The sequence below is a fragment of the Colias philodice genome, chromosome 1 (assembly GCF_061535455.1).
Source record: "Colias philodice isolate Cphi_HAF_F1 chromosome 1, ilColPhil1 Martin Lab GWU primary, whole genome shotgun sequence".
Taxonomy (NCBI): Eukaryota; Metazoa; Arthropoda; class Insecta; order Lepidoptera; family Pieridae; genus Colias; species Colias philodice.
In genome coordinates this window covers 274,518-298,828 of record NC_143086.1, presented here as the reverse complement: position 1 = coordinate 298,828, position 24,311 = coordinate 274,518, and the positions used below count along the sequence as shown (strand labels likewise).

General features: G+C 36.9%; 1 protein-coding gene and 1 pseudogene across 1 annotated transcript in view; both read left to right on the top strand.

The window, feature by feature from the left end:
- Nucleotides 1-4,899: 4,899 nt before the first annotated feature.
- The window catches only part of Plod (procollagen lysyl hydroxylase), a 40,687-nt gene continuing 21,275 nt past the window's right edge, over nt 4,900-24,311 (top strand). Inside the window, exon 1 of the mRNA XM_089714376.1 lies at nt 4,900-5,054. Coding sequence (XP_089570502.1) covers nt 4,925-5,054 — 130 coding nt within the window. The 5' untranslated portion in view covers nt 4,900-4,924. The remainder of the gene's footprint in view (nt 5,055-24,311) is intronic.
- On the top strand, nt 10,855-15,220 carry LOC149490939 (uncharacterized; annotated as a pseudogene).

The window sequence follows — 24,311 nt, the reverse complement described above, 5'->3', positions numbered from 1 at the left end:
AACTGCATTCTCAACAATCACAACATTCATCAATAGACGCACCACATACTATTATGTCACGTCAAATACAAATGAATGAAATTGGTGATTCGCCGTTGAACAAACTGCTTTCTCAACAATCACAACATTCATCAATAGACGCACCACATACTATTACGTCACGTCAAACACAAATGAATGAAAGTGGTGGTTCGTCATTCAACATGCCGCTTTCTCAACAATCAGAACATTCATCAATAGTCACGGCGCATCAGTCACAAATAAATACACGGGAGATTTATCCAAATATATTACTGCAGGACCAAACCGAACAAGCAACCTATCATTTACTGCAAGCGTATTCTACTGTCAGCTCTGTTTCGTCTCAGGATCCTCGGGATATTGTGATTCATTTTGATAATTTTTGATAATAAAGCTATATCTGAATAAATAATTATCAATTTCACCAACCTCAACGTAATCAGTAGTCTCTCCTCTGGGCATATGGGTATTCTCCAATGTGTGCATTGTTTTTGTAATCTAATAATTCTCACTCTAGATATAATAGCGTTATAACTCAGTGGGGACATCTTGTATACCTCCTGAAAACGATCAGGATAATATTCTAGTTGTCTCATTACTTCGAATAATCTGCACTCTTGTCCAGCTCTCCACACAGGGTGCACCCAATATCGTCTCCTTTGTAAATTGACCACTTGCACCAGGGCTAGCATGTCTTCGTCGTCAGAGGGAGACATCTTGTCAGAGCAAAATCAAAAACTTGAATATACACTGTCCCGTCGTGAGCGCGCCCGCGGCGCGCCGGCAGCGCGCCCGCGGTGCGCCCGATGCGCGCCGCGCCGCTTGTATATGTCCCGCGCCTTAAGTTGCTGTGCCTTTGTCTTTTTACTTGTTCATGAATGAAAATAGTTTTTCGCGATTTCTGACTTTTTTAGTACTCATACCTCAGTTGGTCTTTTTAGAGTGTTTTGATCCCCATGAGAAACGGGATCGATTGGCATCAAAAAATTTTTTTTTGAAAACTGCCGATTTCCTTGCTGACCGTACATTTTTTCAAAAATCTGTGAATGCAGATTAAAATTTCTCAAGAATTTAAGGATAGTCTCCTAAGAACGTTTTCATGTAGCTACAATGGTTAAGGTACCTGCCCTTCATGCCCCATCTTAACCTTCCACCCTGTATATGTATACTATTATCTGAAAAAATTTTTTTTTTAATATCTTGAAATTTCATGAAATTATTAACCTTCAAAGTCAGAAGGTGCGATGTGATAAAAATGGCTCATGACGCACAGTGGTGAACTTGCCGATGTGAAGTATGGAAGACATGCCGCAACAACGGTAAGTTTTTCATTTTAGGTGCCGCAGTGAACGTGTTAAAAATGTCGAATCGAGCTTCGTTGACATCAGCGAGTTTCTTCAGTCCGTACATATGACATAAAAGATGGAAGCGTGGGGAAAATTGTTTGGATATCACAACGATCGGACCCTACATCAGCGAGCGCTTTTTGAAAGATTTCAGATTTTCTCAAAATATTGAAAGGTCTCTTTTTGCCTCGTTTGTACAATGCTGGATTATAATCGCATCCTGTTATAGCATGGAAAGCAGGCAGTGCGCGTAAAAGCATTGAGCCTAACTTGAAGACGAAATGGCTCCTCCAGACTTCCGGTCATGCGGAAACCGGCAGATTTTGTGTTTGGCACCTATTTAACAACGAAAAAAACGTCTTGCAATAAAAAAATTATGTCTGATGGATCTATCTAAAGGCAAAAGATTAAAAATTACGCGTTAATAAATGACTTTAAAGTTAAGTAGGTATATTTTCCTGTGCGCACTAAGAAACGCAACCACTACCGCCAGCCAGACAGCTCGGACTCTAACCGAAATAGCAAGAGAAACAGTATATCAAAAACCCAACTATACTAAAATGACTTTTTTTAAAACATTACTAGCTCCCGTACCACTATGTATAAAACTTTCTTAAATTGTTCGGTATCTAATAATTACATTGATTTTAATTTTTTTTAACTCTAAATCAAAGCTTATCACTCTAAATTATGCTTCATGATGATTTTCAACTAGCTTTTGCCCGCGGTTTACAGTTTTCATTTCTTTACCTATCTCATGTGTTGAAAGGATATTTTAAGATCTCAAATGGAAAAAAATAAATCGGTTATAATAACCCATCACGTTCTGAAAGAATAAAATCATTCGATGCAACTTTGGAAATTACATTTCTTAAATCTGATACTATTACTCATTTAGCCTGCATGCAGTAATGCAATAAGTAGTAATAGTATTGTCTTAAATTCCGTTGATTTTCCATGATCCAGTCATTATAGGAAGTTCACCTCGGAATTCGAGATACCCAGCTGTAAGTATGTACATGTATATACTTGTATATTAACACCCTAAAAGTTGTCTCAAAACTTACACCCGTAAGCAACTATTAAATTTCAAGGTCAAAGGTCACTAAGTCGTTTTTTGGAAATATCTCATTTCCTACGGGTTTTTTGCTTTTTGTATTTATATTCAATATTGTAGAAAAGAAAATTCTCTACAAATTGTGTTAAAAAAAATTTTATACGGTGAACCGTTTTCGAGATAGAGGGCGGAGAGCGCGCGGTCACAGCATCACTTCAAGTCAACCGGTGTGCGCCATATATGTATAGTTGATGAACTATCAATGATTATAATTATTATTTGTCAATTTTTCTTAAGTATTATATTATATTTTATCATTTTTTTCCTAACTCCACTTTTTGTGTAATAATGTCCTATAATATTTATTTATTTATTTATTTATTTATTCAGTATTAATTTATTTAACAACACTTACCTACCCATGTAATTGCAGAATTGTTAATGAAAATATAGGAATTATATTTTAATTTTAACCTAATTAATATTAATAACTTCTTACATGATGAGAAAAAAAAACAAATTATGAATTAATATTTTTATTAAGAAATATCATTTAGTTTTATTGAAAGTAAAAAATGGAATAAATAATTATAATTAATTTAAGGGTACAAAAACTACAATTTATAATTTTAATTATCTTCTTCCTCTTCATCGTCATCTTCTGGCTGCTGGTAAATTTCAAACTGGTCTTCATTATCGTATTCAACGACATTTGTCTCAAGTTCTTCCATGATTTCGGAGTCAAAGGTTCCATCTTCGCTAATGTCGCTCTGATATGGTAGAGCATTGAGACAAGCTTGCCCATTACATTGGCCACAATGCTTAAGAGCATTGCAAGCCCGCTTTCCTGCATCCGCATCGCGAACCACAACCACTCTTGCAGTTGCAGAAAATTGTATTTAGCAAATCTTCTGGAGCAGGTGGTAAAATTGTCATGATAGGCTCCAGAAAATCGTTTCGCATTGCCCAACCCCATACCTGGGTTCCAAATCAAGTCCTAACCAAGTTTGAACTTGATAATATACACGGTTGAAATGTTGATGAGCAGCTGCACTTGTTGCTGGAATATTTGAAAGCTGCACAGGTTTATTAAGTTTTGTAGACTTGACGTAATGCATATAGCGAAGATGATCGAGACTTTTCATAGATTTCGGAGCATTATAGACTGCCAATAAGGTTTGAGTTCCACTCTCTAATCTCTGGGCCGAACAATTTTCGGAAGAAAGATGATGAATAGATGAACTAGCTGCATCATTTGAGGAATCAAATGCTGCAGCTAGTTCATCTAAATTTGTCAGTTAATTATTGAATTGATATAGATTTAATGCATGAAGAAAATGATAAAATATATTATATTATAGTTAATAAAAATTGACAAATATATTTTATAATCATTGATTTATCGATAGTTCATCAACTATATATGGCGCATTTTCGAACGGAATACATAAATCCACAATTAGTGTAGGACGACATGTGCAAAAGTTTCTGCCCTACATGAGGGCAAACTCGACACGAATTTCACGTTGTAGCCCTCCTACCATGAGCGCAACGCATTGTGGGCTATTTTTTAGCTAAATGAGCCTTCTCGGCCTTTAGCGTAACGTATGCACTATGACGCAGGAACTTTTGGATAAAAACAAACAAAATACAGACACATAAATTATAGAAATGGACTCTCATTCATTATGAAAGAAAAACCTGTAACTTAACGAAGATCATAATTATATACTTGAAAGTTGTTATGAAATTTTGAGAACGATTTGGTCTAATATAGTTGAACCATTGATCAGTTTTTGTTGTTATCGGTTGAATGACCTCAGATAACTGTTGGTTCACCCGATTCTTGGACAAAAGTTAGCGACAAACTAAGTTTTAGAGCGCGGAATTGCTCGCAAAAAATTGATCGACTTTTACTCGACACTTTCTATAATTTCACGGTGAATTAGTTTCGGCTTGAAGTAACTCTAAGGGCCTGTTCATAGTTTGTTATAACCGAAACTGTGGTTAATCATGTTCCACCATGAACCACTCCCACAGTAAAGGAAAGCGAAATCCTATTACCTTTGTTCTGGAAAACTTAGCAACTGTTTATTTTTCATATTGTACCCAGTTTCTTCTAAAATTACACTTGTTAAAGTGTTCACATAATAGGTCCATATCATCAGTTTTTAAAGAAAAATTTTGATTTGTATGAATTTTTTTTTTTGATTTCATGTTTCTTCGAATTACATTTTAATGCCTGATAGATATTTGATAAAGGTAAAAGGACTCTTGGGTCCCATTAACGAACGACATCGGGAAAACAAGAGGGAAACTATTGGCCCTGATCTCGTGAAGAATAAAGATTCGTATGGTCGGTCGCAGCACGGCGGGAGGCAGGATGTGCAGTACGGTAGAGCGTGGAAGGCTTCGCCGTGAGCGAGCCCTAGCGGCGGCGGGCTTGCGGCGGGCGGCGCGCAGCGTGCGGCAGTGCTGCGCCGACTGTCCCCGTGGCAACATGTTCCGCCCCTGGCTGGCCACGCTGCTGGCCGCGCTGCTGGCCTGCACCGCCGCCGACCGATCCCTGCAACCCTACTGCACACAACGCTGCCAACAGCTCCCATGTCAGCGTACCCACTTCCCCGCGAGTAAGTCACCTTACGGCTCCGGCTCGTTTCTTTAATTCTTTACAACTATTTTTGCTAATTTATTATTTTCTGAAAATACTCAATAAATTGTTTAAATGCCAAATTTAAAAAAAATTCAATTTACTGGACATTTTATAAACAAAGGAATATTTTTATAAAGCTGACAGCGATCGCGAATATACAATGATAGAAATGCGAATATGTTTTAATTGCGATTTAATGACATATAAATCGATGATTGTCTATATACAAATAGGTCAAATACACTAGCACTAGAGTTACAATACACTGGCTCTGCAAGGTTTAGAGTTGGTTTTTTGTAAGTTGTTTTCATATTATAAAAATACAAATGCATATAAAAAATTTAACAGCGGTGGGTTCCAAAAAAATGTTTACCCCCTTGCCTTAGACCAAGCGAAACAAACTCAACAGGTTGTTGTTTAACTTTGTAACTGTTACTTAACTTCTCTTGTACCGCACAGTCGATACAGAACAAATTCGCAGGACGAGACAAAAAAGATCTGGATTTGGTGCTGGATTTGATAAAAACTGAGTATCGATGTCTATTAAGATCAAGCTGATAGGCTGCATAAATCGTCAAAAACATCCACACAAGGAAGGAAGGAAAAGTAATTTGCGCCCCTTCCCCCTGTATTTTAAAATTGTAATTGAAATTTTATACATAAATTTTTCCTAAAACAAACCGCTTTTTGTGCAGGTTTTAGACTTCTAAAAATATTAAAGGGGTCGTTTGACATCCCACTCCTTTATATCACCTGAAGGTTGTTGTGAAAAAACATCCTTGACGACTTTCGATCATCTGGACATTTCATTTAATAACTGAAGCTATTTTCAAAACTACACGAATTATTTCCGCTGATTTAATTTATTTTCTCATCATAAAGTCCTATCGAAAAATATTCAAAGGCAAAGTTGTAGGCAATAAAATATCTGCTAGTTTAAACTTCTTTACATAATTTAACATTTTCAATTTTATACGAAAATTAAAATATATGAATTATGACATTTTTCAATGTAATTTCCATGTGTTGAAAAATAATTGCCTTTCCTGTCTGTTTCCACTGCTTTTGTAGTTTTACTAACGCTACTTTCGTCATCAATCTTCTTTTACCTTTGATTGAAAGTACCTATGTTGGTTAATTTAATAAAATTTTAATTATTATTTCAAATTTCAAATTTATTTATTAAACATACATACATACAATTAAAATTACAATTACAATTTATTACAATATACAATTAATATTCATGTAAAAGTATATAAATATAAAAAGGCTACTAAAACAATTTATATACAAGCCAATGTTTCCCTAGCTAGGTTACTGGGCAACCTGTGTTTAGGAGAAACAGCTTGCCTCTAAAATAAATTCACAAAAAGCCTCTTAGCAAGTATGTACTTAATTATAAATTAAAATTGGTTACAATAGAAAGTAAGAGAAAAAAAATATGTATAAATTTAAGGTGTATAAGAGAGAATGGTGTGCCGTATGAAACTGTATCGTATGAATGTATATATGTATATTCGTGTGTGTGTGTGTGTGTATTTATTTATCATAGTTATCCCATTGTTTAAAATGATGTCCCTTGCATCAGTCTTTTCCTGAGATAAACTTTCAAGATGTTAGAAATAAATTTATCATACTTATGTACTCTTTTTTATTTTAATATATGTCTGAAGTACAATGTTAACGTACCATGTAATTTGTAGGATAATTTTAATGATATATATGTGTTACATAATATTAATATTATTGTATATGCGAAAGTGTGCTTGATGCGTTTGTGATTATAGAGAGATTTTAAAACTTGTATGTTTAAAAACAGTTAAGAGACTTGGGAGTGACATAGACCATCTCATTCCTGAGAGAATTTTATTTGACTACGGGAGCGAAGAAGAAGGCGGAAAGCTATTATAAATAACCCTAAACCTTAGCAACAATATAAAGATGAGCTGTCTATTAGTATTTTTTTGACATCACTATCGAAACATATTCGAAGAAAGGATCTCTTCTCGTTTCATTATTTTTGGTTTTATTATCGATATCTACAAAACTGCATAATATGTCTATGTCCATATATTTGTTAGATGAATACTGATGGATAGCTGAGATTCCCTAATCACTAGTTTTTTATATCATTAACATAGTCATCATTACAGCACAGAGAAATGACAATGATTTCCCAGTTGTATAAAAAATATTTTTGACAAAAAGTGTAGTTTTCCAATAAATAGAGACCACTTATTACCAAAGCTGTGTAACTGATGACTACAATCCTTTCATAGACGTTGGCGTGCCAATTGCCGGACACTTCTTTATAATGAGCGCTGAACTTGAAACACTGAATCTTATTACTTGTTAAGAAGATTGCAATGCCGCTATTTATTATGCAGAACTGTATATAATCAAATAGGAATCATTGTTGTTTTGTCACCTTAATATTTTCATTTATTGCCATTCTTCGCTATAAATAATTATAGTTTGTTGGTATTTTTTGTCACAAATATTTATTAAAGTGAAACTTTTTTTAGTAAAAATTTTTGGCCTGTGTAGCGCATGTCGCGTGACGGTCGAACCGTACGATAATTATCGTACAAATACGATAATTTTGTGCCTAAGTTTCCCTTTTACCGTGGTTTCATAAAACCACACAACATTTTTTATCAATCACAACGAATTTGTCATCGCGCGGGTGATGCTGTGTGTAACAGCTATTTAAATCTAAGTACGTTTAAACTTTTAAAAATACTTAGAGAAGCATCTAGGTGCCTTAGATCATTAAGTAACTAGGTGCGTATAAGATTGTATCATGAATAAAGTAAAATGTATTGTTCGCCCAACATAAAGGTATCATCCCATCTTACCCTGCTTTCCTAGGGTTTACTTACAATCCTGAAATGCACTCATGAAAGGAAAACTAATAATAGAATACATATTGTTGTGCAGAAACTCTATTGAAAGCGTTACTGGTATGTTCGATACATTGAGCAGATAATCCCAGGCTGCATATCTCAAATGGTCCGGGAGCCAGCAGCAGATTTTATGACCAAGTTCCTCTCAAGCGGTAATTAGTAAAATGCATCAAAGTATAGTATTATGAAGCCTCGTGAACGTCAGCTGGAGCTCGGTTGGGGGGAAGAGCGGTTGTAGCCTCCCGTATCAGCTGACGGTTTTTCCACCAAGATACAGCCAGCTGACATATATATTTATCCACAGTTACATATAAGCTATCATCAGGTAAATTTTTGTTTGAGAGGAAATAACGGAAAATAAATTTTTCTTTAAATTTAACTTTCATGTTCGAGACACCAGCTGACGTATAATACACCATGTTGTAACCAGCTGACTATTTTTTATCGTTGAGATATTGGGTTAGCTATAATTTGACAAATTTTTAGCTGAGAGGAAATGAATGAATGAATGTATTTTTTTTCCTATGTGCGTGGGAGGCTACAACCGCTCACCCCCCCAACCGAGCGCCAGCTGACGTTCACGAGGCTTTATAATACTATACTCTCATGCGTCTGACGAATTATCTCTTGAGAGGAAATTGGTAACGCCAATATAATTAAAATAGTAAATGTAGAAATTAAACGTTTATTGTTTGTGGTGTGTTCCTTCATCCTTCCCTACATACGAGCACAACCAATCATCGCGTGGTCACTAACCACGTGACACGTCCAATAAGACGTGAACGCGACGTGTTTGTCGCTGGAGTCAGTCGAGTTCGCTCCGTTCCTTCGCGAGGTTCGGGACTCGGCCACCGCCGGAGAGCTTCCACGAGGCTCTCTAGATCATCAGGCATTGTGCCCTTGTAACACCACCGGGGTATCCCGTGCCCCGGCCCTTGGTCGCGCTCACCGCCGCGTGTGTGTTTGTGTGGAGTGTGGGACTGGACGCCGTTCTTGCCCGCCGCGAGCTGGAGGACCCTGACCGCGTGGCGGCGCGTGTGTTCTGGACGCTACTCCCTCCGACGAGGTACGTGCCGTATGATCCTGTCTATCCCTCTTTGCTAACACCACGTAGATCAAAATACAGTCCACTTTCATATCGAGAATATATTTACGTATATTTTTATATTGGCGCGACCATTGAGTGGTACCTTCGACCCGGATAGTAACCATTGTTTGGTCATTCCGTTTATAGCCTGATGATTCCACCGCCCTTGTTAGGATACTCATTGTGTAGGACCTAATAAGCGATTAGTAGTATCTTCAATGCGAAATACTATTTAATATACCGCATATAATAGAACGACAATGCGTCTTCTACTATTCATATAAAATATATTTTAAACCCGCCCTTATTAGGATACTCATTGTAGGCCCTAATAAGCGATTTAATAGTACATTCATTGTGAAATAACTATAATATACCGCATAGATCGACATTGCGTCATCTATTATTTTTTGCTTAAAATATATTTTATTCCGCCCGTAACATTAAGTTACGCGTATATTATTATTAAAATAGTTAATTAAAACTATATTCATATCGTTTATCCGCAGTTATAACGCTAAAATCATTATAAATCGAACATATTTCATCATATTTATTTATCCGCTACCCGCGCTCGAAATTTATAACGTTATCTAGGTCATTCCGCGATCCGCTGTTATAATCCGACCATATTGAAAATTCATACTCGGTTCATATTACGCTTGCGTCGCTGACCTACTTTATTTAGTCGTATTACTTGTTATTGTAACTTGTATTGTAACATTCTCTGTTTGAATATATACTTTTGTTATTAAAAATGCCGCCTAAGAAAATGACTAAGTTACCTGATAGTGACGCTTCGGATGTTAATGATTCGGAAGATATAAATGATTCGCAGTTATCCATGTTATTAGCTAAACGCGAAATTATATTCGAAATGGTGCAAAGAATTTATGATTTGTCCTTGAACATTCAAAACAACGCTGCGCTTATGGAAAGTTTCCTTGACGAGTCCGCGCAGGTAGAATCATTACGCGATGATTATAAACAGTGTTTAGACGAATACAATACTCGCTTATTATTATTAACACCTACCGCGAAACCTGATTATAAAAGCCTCGTTGCATTCGAGTCTTTATATAGCAGAGTTATAAGAATTAAATCGCAATATTCGCAACCAAGTCCGTCACACGGAGATATTAATAATTTGCATAAAAATAGGCCTAAATTACCGCCTATCGAATTAGTACCATTTTCGGGTGATATTCGCTCATTTCCGCTGTTTCTTTCGAATTTTGAATCAGTTGTTCATAACAATCCCGGCCTTACAGATGCCGAGCGTTTATATTATTTACTAAGTAAATTAACGGGGAAGGCCACAACTGTTATAGCTGGTATAACCCCCTCCGCTGAAAATTATAATTTAATATTACAAACTTTAAAAGATAAATATGATGATAAACGTATGTTGGTTTCCGCGTATTTAAATCAAATGTTTGATTTTAAACCTTTGCATTCTCCGTCCGCAACAAACTTTGATTTATTTACAGATAACTTTGTTAGCGCAGTGCGCGCCTTACAAAATATAAAGTTAGATAATATTACAGATTTAATGATTGTTCATATCGCGTTGAAGAAGTTAGACTCAGATACTGTTCGCGCTTTCGAGACTAAGTTTGGTAGTGAAATGCCCACTTTTGATAACTTAGTTCAATTTATTCAAACTCGTGCGAAGGTATTAGAACGCATTCATCCTTCCACAAATTCGGGAATAAATAAACCGCCTCGAAAGTATAATAATTATGACCGCAGTTCAAAATATAATATTTCTTCCGCACCGCCTAAGACGTATCAGTCTTACGTAACAACCGCTGATTCCGCTTATAGTTGTCTTTGTAAAAATATTACGCATCAACATTTATTTAAATGTTCGAGTTTTCATAAAATGAGTCCGCAGGAACGTTTGAAATACGTAAAGGATAGAAACGCGTGTATAAATTGTCTCAGTATAAAACATCGAATTTCTAGTTGTTCGTCTAATTTTAATTGCCGCATTTGTAAATTAAAACATCATACGATGTTACATTTGAAACGCGAATCGTCCATTCCCGCGCCTGCGTCTCACCCCCCGCCGCGCAGCACACCGCCGTTGCCTGCGCCGTCACCGCCGTCGGGCGAATGCCGCCCTGACGTAATTGCGCTATATACCGCTAGCTATACAGCTGATACTGATAACGCATTTCAATGCAACGCGCCCGCGAATAAACAACATACTATTTTATTATCAACCGCTGAAGTCGTAGCTTATAATTGTAAAGGCGAACGGCTTGTTATTCGCGCGCTTTTAGATTCCGCTTCGCAAAGTCACTTCATTACGAATGAATGTTGTGAACGTTTAGGTATTAAACCGCAGAAAACCGAACGTACTATTATTAAGGGGTTCGGTGGTTCAGAAAAAATTATAAATAGTAATTCCGTAAATATAAAATTTTATTCGCGTCTTGACAACAACATATCTTTTAATATTTCACCGCTAGTTGTTGATCATGTTACGGATTTATTACCTACCGCTGTTATAGACACTTCTGTCTTATCGCATATTTCGCATTTACCGCTCGCAGATGAGAGTTTTGGTACGCCAAATAAAATCGATTTATTAATCGGTGCTTCTCTGTTCCCTCATCTGCTTCTCCCCGACGTAGTTCATGCATCTCGTGACTCGTCGGCGCCCGCTGCATTGCGCACGGTGTTAGGCTATGTAATAATGGGTTCAGTACCCACCATACCTAACATACATAAACCGCCCTTGACGTGTTGTCACGTTCAAGAGACCGCCGCTATTGACTCATTAGTCAGGCGTTTCTGGGAGCTCGAGGAGCTTCCTACCGCACCGCCCGTTCAACATCCCGATGATGTTGAATGTGAAGAATATTATAAATTAACTACAACCCGCGATCCCGTGAGTGGTAGATATATTGTTTCGCTTCCATTTAAGGATGATTTCTACACTCTCGGTGACTCATTTAATATTGCCCGCAAGCGTTTCATGTGCCTCGAAAGAAAGCTACAGGCTTCACCTAAATTAAGGTTGGCATATGATGACGTCATAAAAGATTATCTAACGAAAAATTATATTTCACCCGCGCCTCCGTATGATCCGCGTGACCCTACACCTATTTATATTATACCGCATCACGCTGTTCTGCGCGAGGATAAATCGTCGACTAAGCTGCGCATGGTTTTAGATGCTAGCATGCCAACTTCTGGAAGCCAGCGTTCATTGAATGACCTTCTGCATGTTGGGCCGAATTTACAAGGCAATTTGTTTACAATAATTTTAGGTTTTCGTCTCCACGCGATTGCCATGACCGCCGATTGCCGCCAACAGTTTCTGCAGATATTCGTGCGTGAGTTTGATCGTCGTTTTCAATGTTTTTTATATCGTTTCAGCCCGCAGGATCCGCTGCTTCTTTATCAATTTAATCGAGTTTGCTTCGGCATCAAGTCTAGTCCTTATCATGCACTGCGCACGGTAAGACAGCTCGTAGAAGATGACGGCGCGAAATATCCGCTCGCGAGTGGCATTGCGTCTTCCTCGTTGTATATGGATGATATCGCCTTCTCTATTCCCACGGAATGTGAAGCAGTTTCCGCGTCGCAGCAGCTCATCGATTTGTTTAAGGGAGCTCAGTGGGATCTTATTAAATGGAATAGTAATAGCAAAAATGTGTTAGATAATCTTCCCGCTTCGCACAAACTTTTACCCTCCGCGGTGGAGTTTGATAAGACCGTGCAACATAAATTACTTGGTCTGCATTGGTCTACTGTTGATGATTGTTTTTATTTTAAAATAACCGCACCCGCCGATGTGATTTGCACTAAGCGCTCCATCTTGTCAACTATCGCCCGTCTGTGGGACATAATGGGCTTCGTTGCTCCCACAGTCGTGTATGCCAAACTGTTAATAAAACAACTTTGGCAACTTAATCTTGATTGGGATGATTCTCCGCCTCCACACATTATTAAAATGTGGAAACAGTTCTGTGATGAATTACCAGCTCTCAATGATATTCGCATACCACGTCACATAGGTTTTACTTGTGATTGTATTCTCACTCTTCTAGCCTTCTCTGACGCTAGTGAACTTGCCTACGGGGCAGTCGTGTACGCTCATGTCAGCACTGTCTCTGGTAACGTCATTCGTCTTATTTGTTCTAAATCTAAAGTCGCTCCATCTAAACCGCTAACAATCGCTCGCTTAGAACTTTGTGGTGCACTCCTAATGTCAAAGCTGCTTCGCACTGTCCTTGACAGTTATTCACAACACTACAAAATTAATGCATACGCATTTACCGACTCTAAAGTCGCGCTCTATTGGATTAAAGGTTCGCCGCACCAGTGGCAGACGTTTGTCGCAAACCGCGTTGTGAAAATCACAGATAACATCCCATCAGATAATTTCTACCATGTTTCTGGTATTGAAAATCCCGCTGATGTTCTTTCGCGTGGCATTATGCCACAAAATCTCTTCTCGCACCCTCTGTGGTTCCACGGATCCCAGTGGGCTCGTTCGGACCCATCTGATTGGCCTCTTAGGAGTCTCAATGGTGAGTCTATTGCAGACATTCCCGAACGAAAATTAATAGCACACACTGTGCCCGCCTATAAAGCATTGCGCTTTATACGATACCGCCCTTCGCGTCTCGTCGCGTCGTGTATTTTATATTTATAGGTTCCTTATATTATTACCCCGCCGCGGTGTTATGATGACCGTAGAGGAACCTAATTTCGCTGAGAATAAAATTATTCCCGCCCTGCAAAATGAATATTTTGCAGAGGAGTATTATAATATACTCTTTTATAAATTTTATTCGCAGGCTCTCAACCGCTTGAGGCCTTTTATTCGCAACAGACTTATCCTCATCGGACGTCTAAGCGATTCCGCCCTGGAATATGCACATAAGCATCCAGTGATATCACCGCACAATGATCACATAATTATCATGATCATTGATTATTATCATATTAAATATATGAATATTATAACACATTTGTTTCGTGTTATTTTAATAACCGCGCTTTTATTAGCTTTACCCGCGCCGCAAGTCAAATCTGATCACGTCAGTTTGCTTGATAGGTTCTCGCTACTGGACAAGTTAGTTCAGTCGTTTTGGAAACGTTGGAGAATGGAATACTTACACGGTTTGCAGGTTAGGCGGAGATGGAATGCGCCTTCGACACCTATTACTCCTGGAACGGTCGTGGTTGTAATAAATGATAATGCACCGCCCCTAACCTGGCCTTTAGCCGTCGTAGAGAAAGTACATCCTTCAAAGGACGACGTCGCGCGCGTTTGTACAGTTAGAACCGCCAAGGGAACTTACCTTCGCCCGGTCGTTCGTTTATGTCCGCTTCCAAGACAATAGTTATATCGCATTAGTATATTACCGCAGTTAGTTAAGTTTAATTTTAAGTTTTGCACCGCTTTCGTTTATAATTTCTTAGTTATAATACCGCCGTGACTTTAGGAATTTTTTTATACCCCGCTCGCTTTACGCGATCCTAGAGTCATAGAATTTGTTAGTTATATTTCCGCCGTGACTTTTTAGGATTTTTTATTATCCCGCTCGCATTTTGCGCTCCTAGAGCCATAGAACTTGTTATTTATATTACCGCTGTGGCTCTTAGGACTTTTATTAACCCGCGCGCATTATGCGATCCTAGAGTCATAGTTTTTCGCTGTATCTTATGATTGGTTTTAAATGGTGACCCATTTAGGGCGGGTGGATATGGTAACGCCAATATAATTAAAATAGTAAATGTAGAAATTAAACGTTTATTGTTTGTGGTGTGTTCCTTCATCCTTCCCTACATACGAGCACAACCAATCATCGCGTGGTCACTAACCACGTGACACGTCCAATAAGACGTGAACGCGACGTGTTTGTCGCTGGAGTCAGTCGAGTTCGCTCCGTTCCTTCGCGAGGTTCGGGACTCGGCCACCGCCGGAGAGCTTCCACGAGGCTCTCTAGATCATCAGGCATTGTGCCCTTGTAACACCACCGGGGTATCCCGTGCCCCGGCCCTTGGTCGCGCTCACCGCCGCGTGTGTGTTTGTGTGGAGTGTGGGACTGGACGCCGTTCTTGCCCGCCGCGAGCTGGAGGACCCTGACCGCGTGGCGGCGCGTGTGTTCTGGACGCTACTCCCTCCGACGAGGTACGTGCCGTATGATCCTGTCTATCCCTCTTTGCTAACACCACGTAGATCAAAATACAGTCCACTTTCATATCGAGAATATATTTACGTATATTTTTATATTGGCGCGACCAGAAATAGTTAACCAAATTTGCACCTGGCTCCCTAACCAAAAGCCTCTTAACGAAAGCAGCACACACGAGCCGTACTGTTTTGTGTCATAAAACAAACTAGCTGTTGCCCGCGGCTTCAACCGCGAAGACTAAATAAATTGTCATGGTACAAAATTTCATCTCCTATTTTATCCCCTTGGGGGTTTGTCCAAAGTGTTTTCTTAAGAAGCCTACATTACATCTATCTGCATGATGCAATTTCAGCCCGACTGGTCCTGTAGTTTGGGTTGTGCTTTTATAGATCAGTCAGTGAGTCACCTTTGCATTTCATGTATCTAAGTAATAGATTTCGCGTAAAGAAATAATTCATAATATAAATAAATTTTTATAGCAAATACAATTTTAGATATAAGGTCGAATAATTTCATTTTAGGTGGCATTTTGTTCATTTTTAAAATAATTAGTAGGTAATTAAAAAATCCATATCCCATAAGTACCAACTGTTTTGACGTACCTACAGGCTCTTTTCAATGTAATTCTGAAGAAATACACATATAATATTATGTGAACCCGAGACGCATATAAACGTTATAAATGATTAATGACCGACCGAAATATCGACATAATTCCGTAAAATTCGTAACATGTTCGTAACTAACCATTGAGCAACGTAATAATAGCTCTATGTAAGTAACTCTACATTCACACGGAGACACGAATTGCCGAATCTTATTTTGATCGTATCTGTAAATAGCGAATGTTGTATTCACACAGCACATTTTGAATTGTCGTATGCCGTATGTTGTATTGAATGAGCCACGAAAAACAGTAATGTGAAAAATAACAGTGGAGTTCACTACCTACTTACTAAGAAATTAAGAATTGTTGACTTCGCCAAAAAAAATGAAAATATCTGATTAAGCGCCATTTCATTAAAAGTTAATTTAAAACTTAAGCAGTGGACGATAGAGTGATAAAAAATAAACGGTTTATCCTAAGTTCGTTTTTATACAATAAAACGCTCTAAAGGAAACAGTAACATTGTATTAAACAAAGGTTTGTTCATTTATATTTAATACAATATTTGCGACCGCAGCTAAAAGGCTCTTGATTGAAAATAATAGTGTAAACAAGAAAAATAAATGCAATTTGTGCTGCAATAATATGGCCAGTTGCTGAGGCATATCGAAATACATTCAATTGCTGTATAAAGTAATATCAATTTAGTATGCAATTTGCCATCGATAGGTAATATTTTCATCATATTAATATCGATTTAATGTGTTTGAATAGGATAATTACATACAGTTATCCTTCACGGTCGCTAATTATTCCTATGCAAGTGCTTGGATCAAAATCGATAAAGTGGTGGCGATCATAAAATCATTCATTGCATGCATTAAGAATTTATATACCTACTAGCGGTCCGCCCCGGCTTCGCCCGTGGTACATATGAAAAATAGATGTCGGCCGATTCTCAGACTTACCCGATATGCACAGAAAATTTCATGAGAATCGGTCCACCCGTTTCGGAGGAGTATGCAGACTAACATTGTGACACGAGAATTTTATATATAAGATACCCAACGGTCAAGATTATCATAAGATCATAGCAATGAAAAAAGATTCAACATTTCTGAGTTACATTCCATGAATTACCATCTTACATAGTCAGCGTTAGAGTTCTTACAGACAGGTTGTGACGCTTGCAATTGTGGCGTATTTCCTCCGCCATATTGACAGTCGACGACAATTGACAAACAGACCAAGAATGCGCAATTTATGTTCAGTATCTACCATTTTTTTATAAAATTAAACCCTTAGTATCATAGTGAGTCTTTGCTCAGCTGGTATACTTTTCCGCATCACGGTGTCTTGGCGAGATATTGAAGCTTTCAAAATAGATGTAAAGTCATCAAAAGAAGCGATTGTTATTCGAAAGTAATTTAAAAAAATTTGTACCTTCGCAAACGTGGATATAGTGTATAAAATCTTTTTCTTGTTCTCATTATAGATTTAGTTTTATACATTATCGATTTATTTTCATACATTTATTTTTCATTACTATACATTTAATATTTCTTCATCGAACGGCATTTTGCAACTGGCTCCTAGCCTGCTAATATGCGGCACACACGGCAAGTGTTTTGCCTGTTGACGGCAAGCGTTTTGCCTGTTAACGGCAAGCGTTTTGTCTGTTGACGGCAAGCGTTTTGCCTGTTAACGGCAAGCGTTTTGCCTGTTGACGGAAGCCATTGTTGCCTGTCAACGGCTGAAGTAGCCACTGCCGTTCACAACTTACCGTTCGTCCTTAAGAATTCTTATGCCCGTTTTCACCAACGACCCGTAAAATTTAAGTGTCACCTAAGTCAATTTAAGGGATACCTAACGTAAAATTTGCTTTCACCGACAGATAAGTGTCACCTAAATCGTTAGGTAGCCCTTAAAATTTAGGGGCTGAATATTCGACCCCCTAACGTTTAAGTGACGGATATTTATCATATTTAACGTATTAAAAATGGATAGCGACGACGATACAAATATTAAGAAGCAATTGAAGATATAGAATTATAAAATAACCGAAGTTTGATATGGCGAACGGGAATTTACCATGAAAGATCAAAGGATTAAAAAAATATGATGAGAGATAAATTTTGTACACGTTTTCTCTTTTCTGCCATTATTCTTTATAATATAATTATAAACACCAAAAAAATAACACGAATCAAACAACGAATGCAGCCGGCAACAAAATGAAAACAGATGCGATGACATTGTCATTAAAATGTCACTGTGAAGTGTGATTTTAGACAAAATATAAAAAGTTGTTTTTTTTTGTATTTTTATATATTTTTAAGGTAACGAATTCAATATTTACACATAAACTGAGTGAAATTAAGTGATTTTTCAACTAAATATCAATAGAATCCTATAGACTATACACTTTTCGACTAACATTGCGTAGCATCCCCACACTAAACGTCACTTAACTAGGGGTCTCTTATTTAGGTGACCCTTATGATGGTGAAACAGAATTTAGGTTAGGTAGTGATTTGTAGGGTCCCTTAAAATAAGGAACCCTTACTTAGGAGACTGTTTAGGGGTTACTGGTGAAATCGGGCATTAGTGTGCTATGCTAATACTTTATTAATTTGTTTTTCATAAACACACGGAAAAAGTGTGGGCAACAACTACCTAGTCATTTGTAAATAGGTTTTCATCGCAATTTTTCCGACACCAACCGTTTTATCGCCTGCTTCTTTAGGAATTCTCCTATGAAATAGTCATTTTTCATGGCTGGATCTGATTTTACCCAGGAAATTATTTTTAAGGTGGTTAATTTCCTTATTTCGTTTAACAGCCTTAATAGGTTTGTTTCTTTTTGTTTAAATTTTTGCTAACTTTTGGGTGTTCAGGATTCGCAAACATTCTATCTGTGGTGTCTGTTTGCAAAAACATTGAAAACTTTACAGACATCCCTTGTCAGCCATTACGATCCAACATAGAGTAAAAACTTTTGGATTTTCTTATTATTACGATTGTATTGTAATCGTATGTAGTCGTCCCAGCCACTTTGGAGATATTCTTTGTGTTTACCAAACCAAGTAAATCTTTTTGACTGGTTTGGATTTCCTTGGCCCAAACATTTTCTTCCCCTTTTATAACTTGCGACCAGACCATAATAACAATCAACAGCGCTAATATCGGGATAGACGTTCTGAATAGCATTTAACGCAGCAAGCTAAAAAACTAAGGTAGTACTTTAGTACTAAAGGCAGTTTAGAAAGAAATAAATAAATTTATTGTCATTTAGAACAACCACACGATATATTATGTAAGTATATACCACACCATATAACAACAAGAATAAAATAAAAAAATAAAGAAGTTAAAAACTAATTGGCCTTTAAATTTACCAATTACATATTTTATTTACAAATGTACAAAAAATCCTTTTGACAATTGACATATTACGATTTTAGAGGTTCCAAATTGGGAAATTGCGATTTTATTAAATAAAGAAGCGTCACCTATATTTCTTATAATAATACTAACCGCATAACAATTTGTACTCCCAAATGCATCTTGAATAATATATAACTGAGCAAAAGAAGATGGAGTTCATTTGACAGTTGCGTCCACAACATTTCTTTAACTTTATTAATGAAGTCTCTTTTTTCTTCCATACAAAAGATAATTATTGAGTGTGTCCATCATAGTAATCTGCCACTACATATAGCTTACACACGACTGCTTTTTTGGTATCTGTACTTGTTCAAGAAATTTTAAATTTCATTTTAATCATGCCTAAAGATTTGTTCCGAGAGTCGTAAATACTGTGTTTGATATTTTCTTATTTGGGTAAGGGCTTAAAGGTGCTTCTCCACCAGAGATATTGTGATAACACACTGCATAAACAGCTTTGCTACGAAAATGTAATAACTTATAGGTATGCTATGAAACTTTGCGACAATTTCCACTGATACTACGTAATTTACTGTTATAACTAATATTTCGTCACAAAACGTATGCATGAATTTAACTGCCTGAAGATTATTTGGGTTGATAATGTTTATGGAGCGTAATTGTTAATTCGATTTCTTTGATAATTTAATCTGATTCATGCTCGTCATAGTCAACTTGAACAATCATTTTTTTTCAGATAATTTTTAAATTGAAATTTTCCACTTCTGTACATTGCCGATGTAGTATCACAAAAGGTTATCGCATGTAAAAATAAAATATACTTAGTTGTGGCATTTCCCACCGTTTGTTTGTTGCATAAATTTTTCTATAGCTGTTTCAATTATGAAAACATCTGCGTCATTCTTAGATTGTTTCACTTTAATATTTTCAACCATCAACATGGAGATTTGCGTATAGTGAGTGAATGGTTGCGCCGAGTTGCAGTCCAGTCGATTGTGAAATTTGGTAAGCCTTGCACGTATCTACCCTACCATAGTACATAGTACTTTCAAAACGCAAAAAAGTGCGACTATTCGGCCTTCCGTAAGGAAGCTCTCAGAGAGCTGAGCTTTTTAATTACAAACTCTTTGTTGACTTGTGGAAATATTTCTTTGCATTTCTGCACAAGTCATTCGTACACCACTTGTTTCAGTTGTTTACTGTGGTACCCTTTACTTTTGACTTCCCACAAGCAAGTTTTCTCTTTAAACAGCAGAATAAATTCTTGCCAAAACTTTCTATGATCGTCTAATGACATGTTATTTATTAATTTTATTATCAACTGCGTTCAATGACTGTCAAGTTCACCGACAAATGCGCGCACACACACACTCGAACGGATTTGTCCTACGCGGCTCGGGTGCGCCGTGCGCGTCTCCAGACGGCGAGAGCCGCGCCGAGCCGTGAGCCGCGCACACATTGGTGTGTTATAATGTATTGACATTCACACGCAAATTTGTCTGCGAACTTGTCGCCAGCGACAAATCCAGCGGATGGGCGTGCCTGTGAATGGTTGCCTTTAGCTAAGAATTGTTGTTGGTTTTGTGGAACTGTCAAAAAACTCTGCTCCCCCAAAAAAGTAACTACTTTTACATATAAAAGTCTACACGGCGTACGTGACGAGGAATTGGGGATGGGGATGGGGACGGGGACTGGACGAGGAATTAGCTTACTTTTACATCAACATTAAGTTTCTGAGAAACACGTAGATAAACATACATATAATTCACTTAAAACTATTTTACGTTTTATCACAGACTAGTTTTATTATAATAAAACGCAATAAGCGTTTTTAATTATACGTTTATCTTCATTTTTTAAATGGTTCGAGCATATTCTGCTATATTTAGTGGGCATCCAATCGTCTTCTTTTCTTTGTTGAGGTAAAATATTCACCCATTCTATTAGTTTCAAAACAACACATTGGAGCAAGTACACATTGGGCGCTCGGCGTTGCGTTGTCATACAGCGCGCAGTACAGCGCGGCGTTCATCGCGCATTAGTAGGGCGAACATACCTTTGAATCAGGTCGAAAATTGACGTCGAAGAGGTCGTTTATGTGTGGCTACTCTATCGTCGCTTTAAAAGACGACGACGAAGACAAAGAGAATATAGGTGGCACAAGAGAATATAGACTGACACATGGGATGTTTGTTACATTATATCTAAAATTAAGGCAATATGGGAGACAATAATATATACAGTGTAATTATACTTATAATAATTATTTAATTATTTTAGAATGTCTGTAAACAAGAATTCAATAAAATATATTCTTATAATAGGGACCTTCCATATCCCAGATAGGTGGTCGCTTTTGGATTTCATCTATAAAGAAATCAGTCTCAAAATGATAAATCTCCATTTTCTTTTCGAAAAGTGCGTCCTTTCTACACAATAGCGCACGTTATAATGTACACCGAAATGGCGACTCATGTATCTCTAACGCTTAGATTACAAAATAAAAGGCAGATGGAGCATGACAATCGTCCATCGCCCTTGTCAAAGAAAATACGAAATCAAAAACGAATACGAACCTCCGCCAGTGCTTAGCGCATCTTAGTGTCATGCAATACGTCAAAAGAGGTTTGCAATTTTGGCAGAAAAATGCCGTCTTGTATTATTAAACACTGCAAAAGTTCTTCCCACAAACAAAAAAAATATAAAATATTCTTTCACTTGTATTATAAAGATTATTTGGCTTATTTAATTTTTTATCCAAATAATAATTTTACATATGTTATAGAACACAAAACCAATAATTGTCATTCGCTTATCCTCTTATGGTGCCAGTATTTTTTAAAATTAATTTGCCAATTTTATGGGTAAAACTACAAATCAAAATCAAGTTCAAATTTGGAACACAGATAGCTTGAGAAGGATAGGTTTTATCCCGGAAATCCCATGGGAACGGGAACTACACGGGTTTTTCTTTAACTACGCCGGCAAAACTGCTGGCGAAAAGCTAGTTAAAAATATAAGAGAGAGCTTCCACAAAGCAAATATTGTTTTTTGTATTTTTTATGGCGAACCGCATTTGGTCGACTGTATTTTGTCTGGTCTTTCAGTCTTCTCATTTTACAATTATTGCAAATTACCGACTGATGAAAATTTACGTGATGAATGGACTTTTATTTTTCGGCATAGCAGGCAAGACAATGAATGGATGCCTACAAAATTTTGTTTTGTATGTTCATTACATTTCCAAGAAGATGACGTATACTTTACCAAAAAGGGTCGACGGTTAGTTAAGAAAGGATCAAAATCGACACTGAATTTATCACCGTCGGAAAACTTCTGCATTCCTGAGACTTCAATTACTTTCGAAGATCAAGCTGGTCCTTCTAATTTAAAGAAAGATATTGAAGTATCTACAAATGCAGATCCAATTAATTTCATAGAACCTGACATCAGAGATTCAGACCTAGATTCTATATTTGATAGTCCTAAAACAAGGAACTTAAAAATGATTTATGAAAACAGAGAGCGTTGCGTATCAATTCTCAGCGAAAGTTAGAATTTATTAGAATTATTACGATAAAAATATCGTCGACTCGAAAAAAGAAATGCTTCTTTACAAAATATATTAAAAGAGATGAAAGACCTTATTAATTGCGATACATATAATTTACTTAGTGATAATATAATAGCCACCGAGCTTTTTCATAATATACATAAGAAAAAGTCTGGTAAAAAGAAAAGAAAATATTCCCCCAAATTTAGAAAATTTTGCTTATCATTAAATTTTTACTCTCCAAAAGGTTATTAGTACGTGAGAAAATCTTTTAATAGTTGTATCATTGTATGACACATTCTACAACTTTAACAAAATGGTACAGCCACGTTAAAAGTGAACCTGGGTTTACACATGAAGCAAGCATTGCAGAAATTGGCAAATAACTCCCCTCATAAACTCATTTGTGCGCTTATGTTCGACAAAATTTGTGGGCTTTACGCCAGCAAAAGTTATGAGATGATGATTGTTGATATGGGCGATGAAATAACGGAATCTACGACTTTAGCATCTCAAGCATTTGTGTTTATGTTAGTAGGAATAAACCAACGATTCAAGATACCATCTTATTCCTTGACCGGGGAACAGAAATCTAACTGTGAAACTTTGTCTTATGAAATGTCATGAATCTGGTGTCAAAGTCGTATCGCTAACATTTGATGGCCATGCCACACAAAGCCTTTACTGCTTTGGAGCGTCTTGGTTGTGATATAACCAATCCTGCTAATATTAAATCTACATCAAAGACTACTATGTATATACGGACAATCTACATTTCATCACCCATCAGACTCCAGTGAAGTCGCGTGTTTTTTAGACCCAAGTCATGTCATAAAATTAATTCGTAATCATCTTGAAACAAAAAAAGAATTTAAAAACAAACAAATAGTTGACTGGAACTTTTTGGTCAAACTAAATCAATTACTTACAGGACGATGAAAGCCTATATTCTTTAGAAACCAAATAATGAAAGTCAAACTTGCCACACAGACGCTAAGTAGGAGTGTTGCAAAAGCTCTTTTATTTTGTAGAACTGAACTAAATCTACCAGATTTTCAAAATTCTCAGCCCACTGAACAATTCGTTCAAATAATGAATAATATGTTCGATACGTTCAACTCTCGAACCATGACCCATTATAGAAAACCTATACTTATAGAAAAGAAATAAAATGGAGATTAATACATTACTTGATAATACATATTCAGGATTATAATATATTAAACTTGCAAATAAAAACTGTCACTAAAAGATAAGTAACAAAAGATGGTCGACCAACTTACACTATAATGCGATTTTTTCAGAGAGTAGTGGAAACAAGATGTAAGCCTAGTTTCATTGGAACACTGATAAATATATCTAGTTTAAAATCACTCTATAATCGGCTAATAGAAAAGGAATTCTGTTCCTACCTACCTACAAACTAAGTCAGGATCATCTAGAAATATTTTTTGGCTGTGTCAGGATGCATGGAGGTCATAACGACAATCCAAATGTGAAACAATTTAA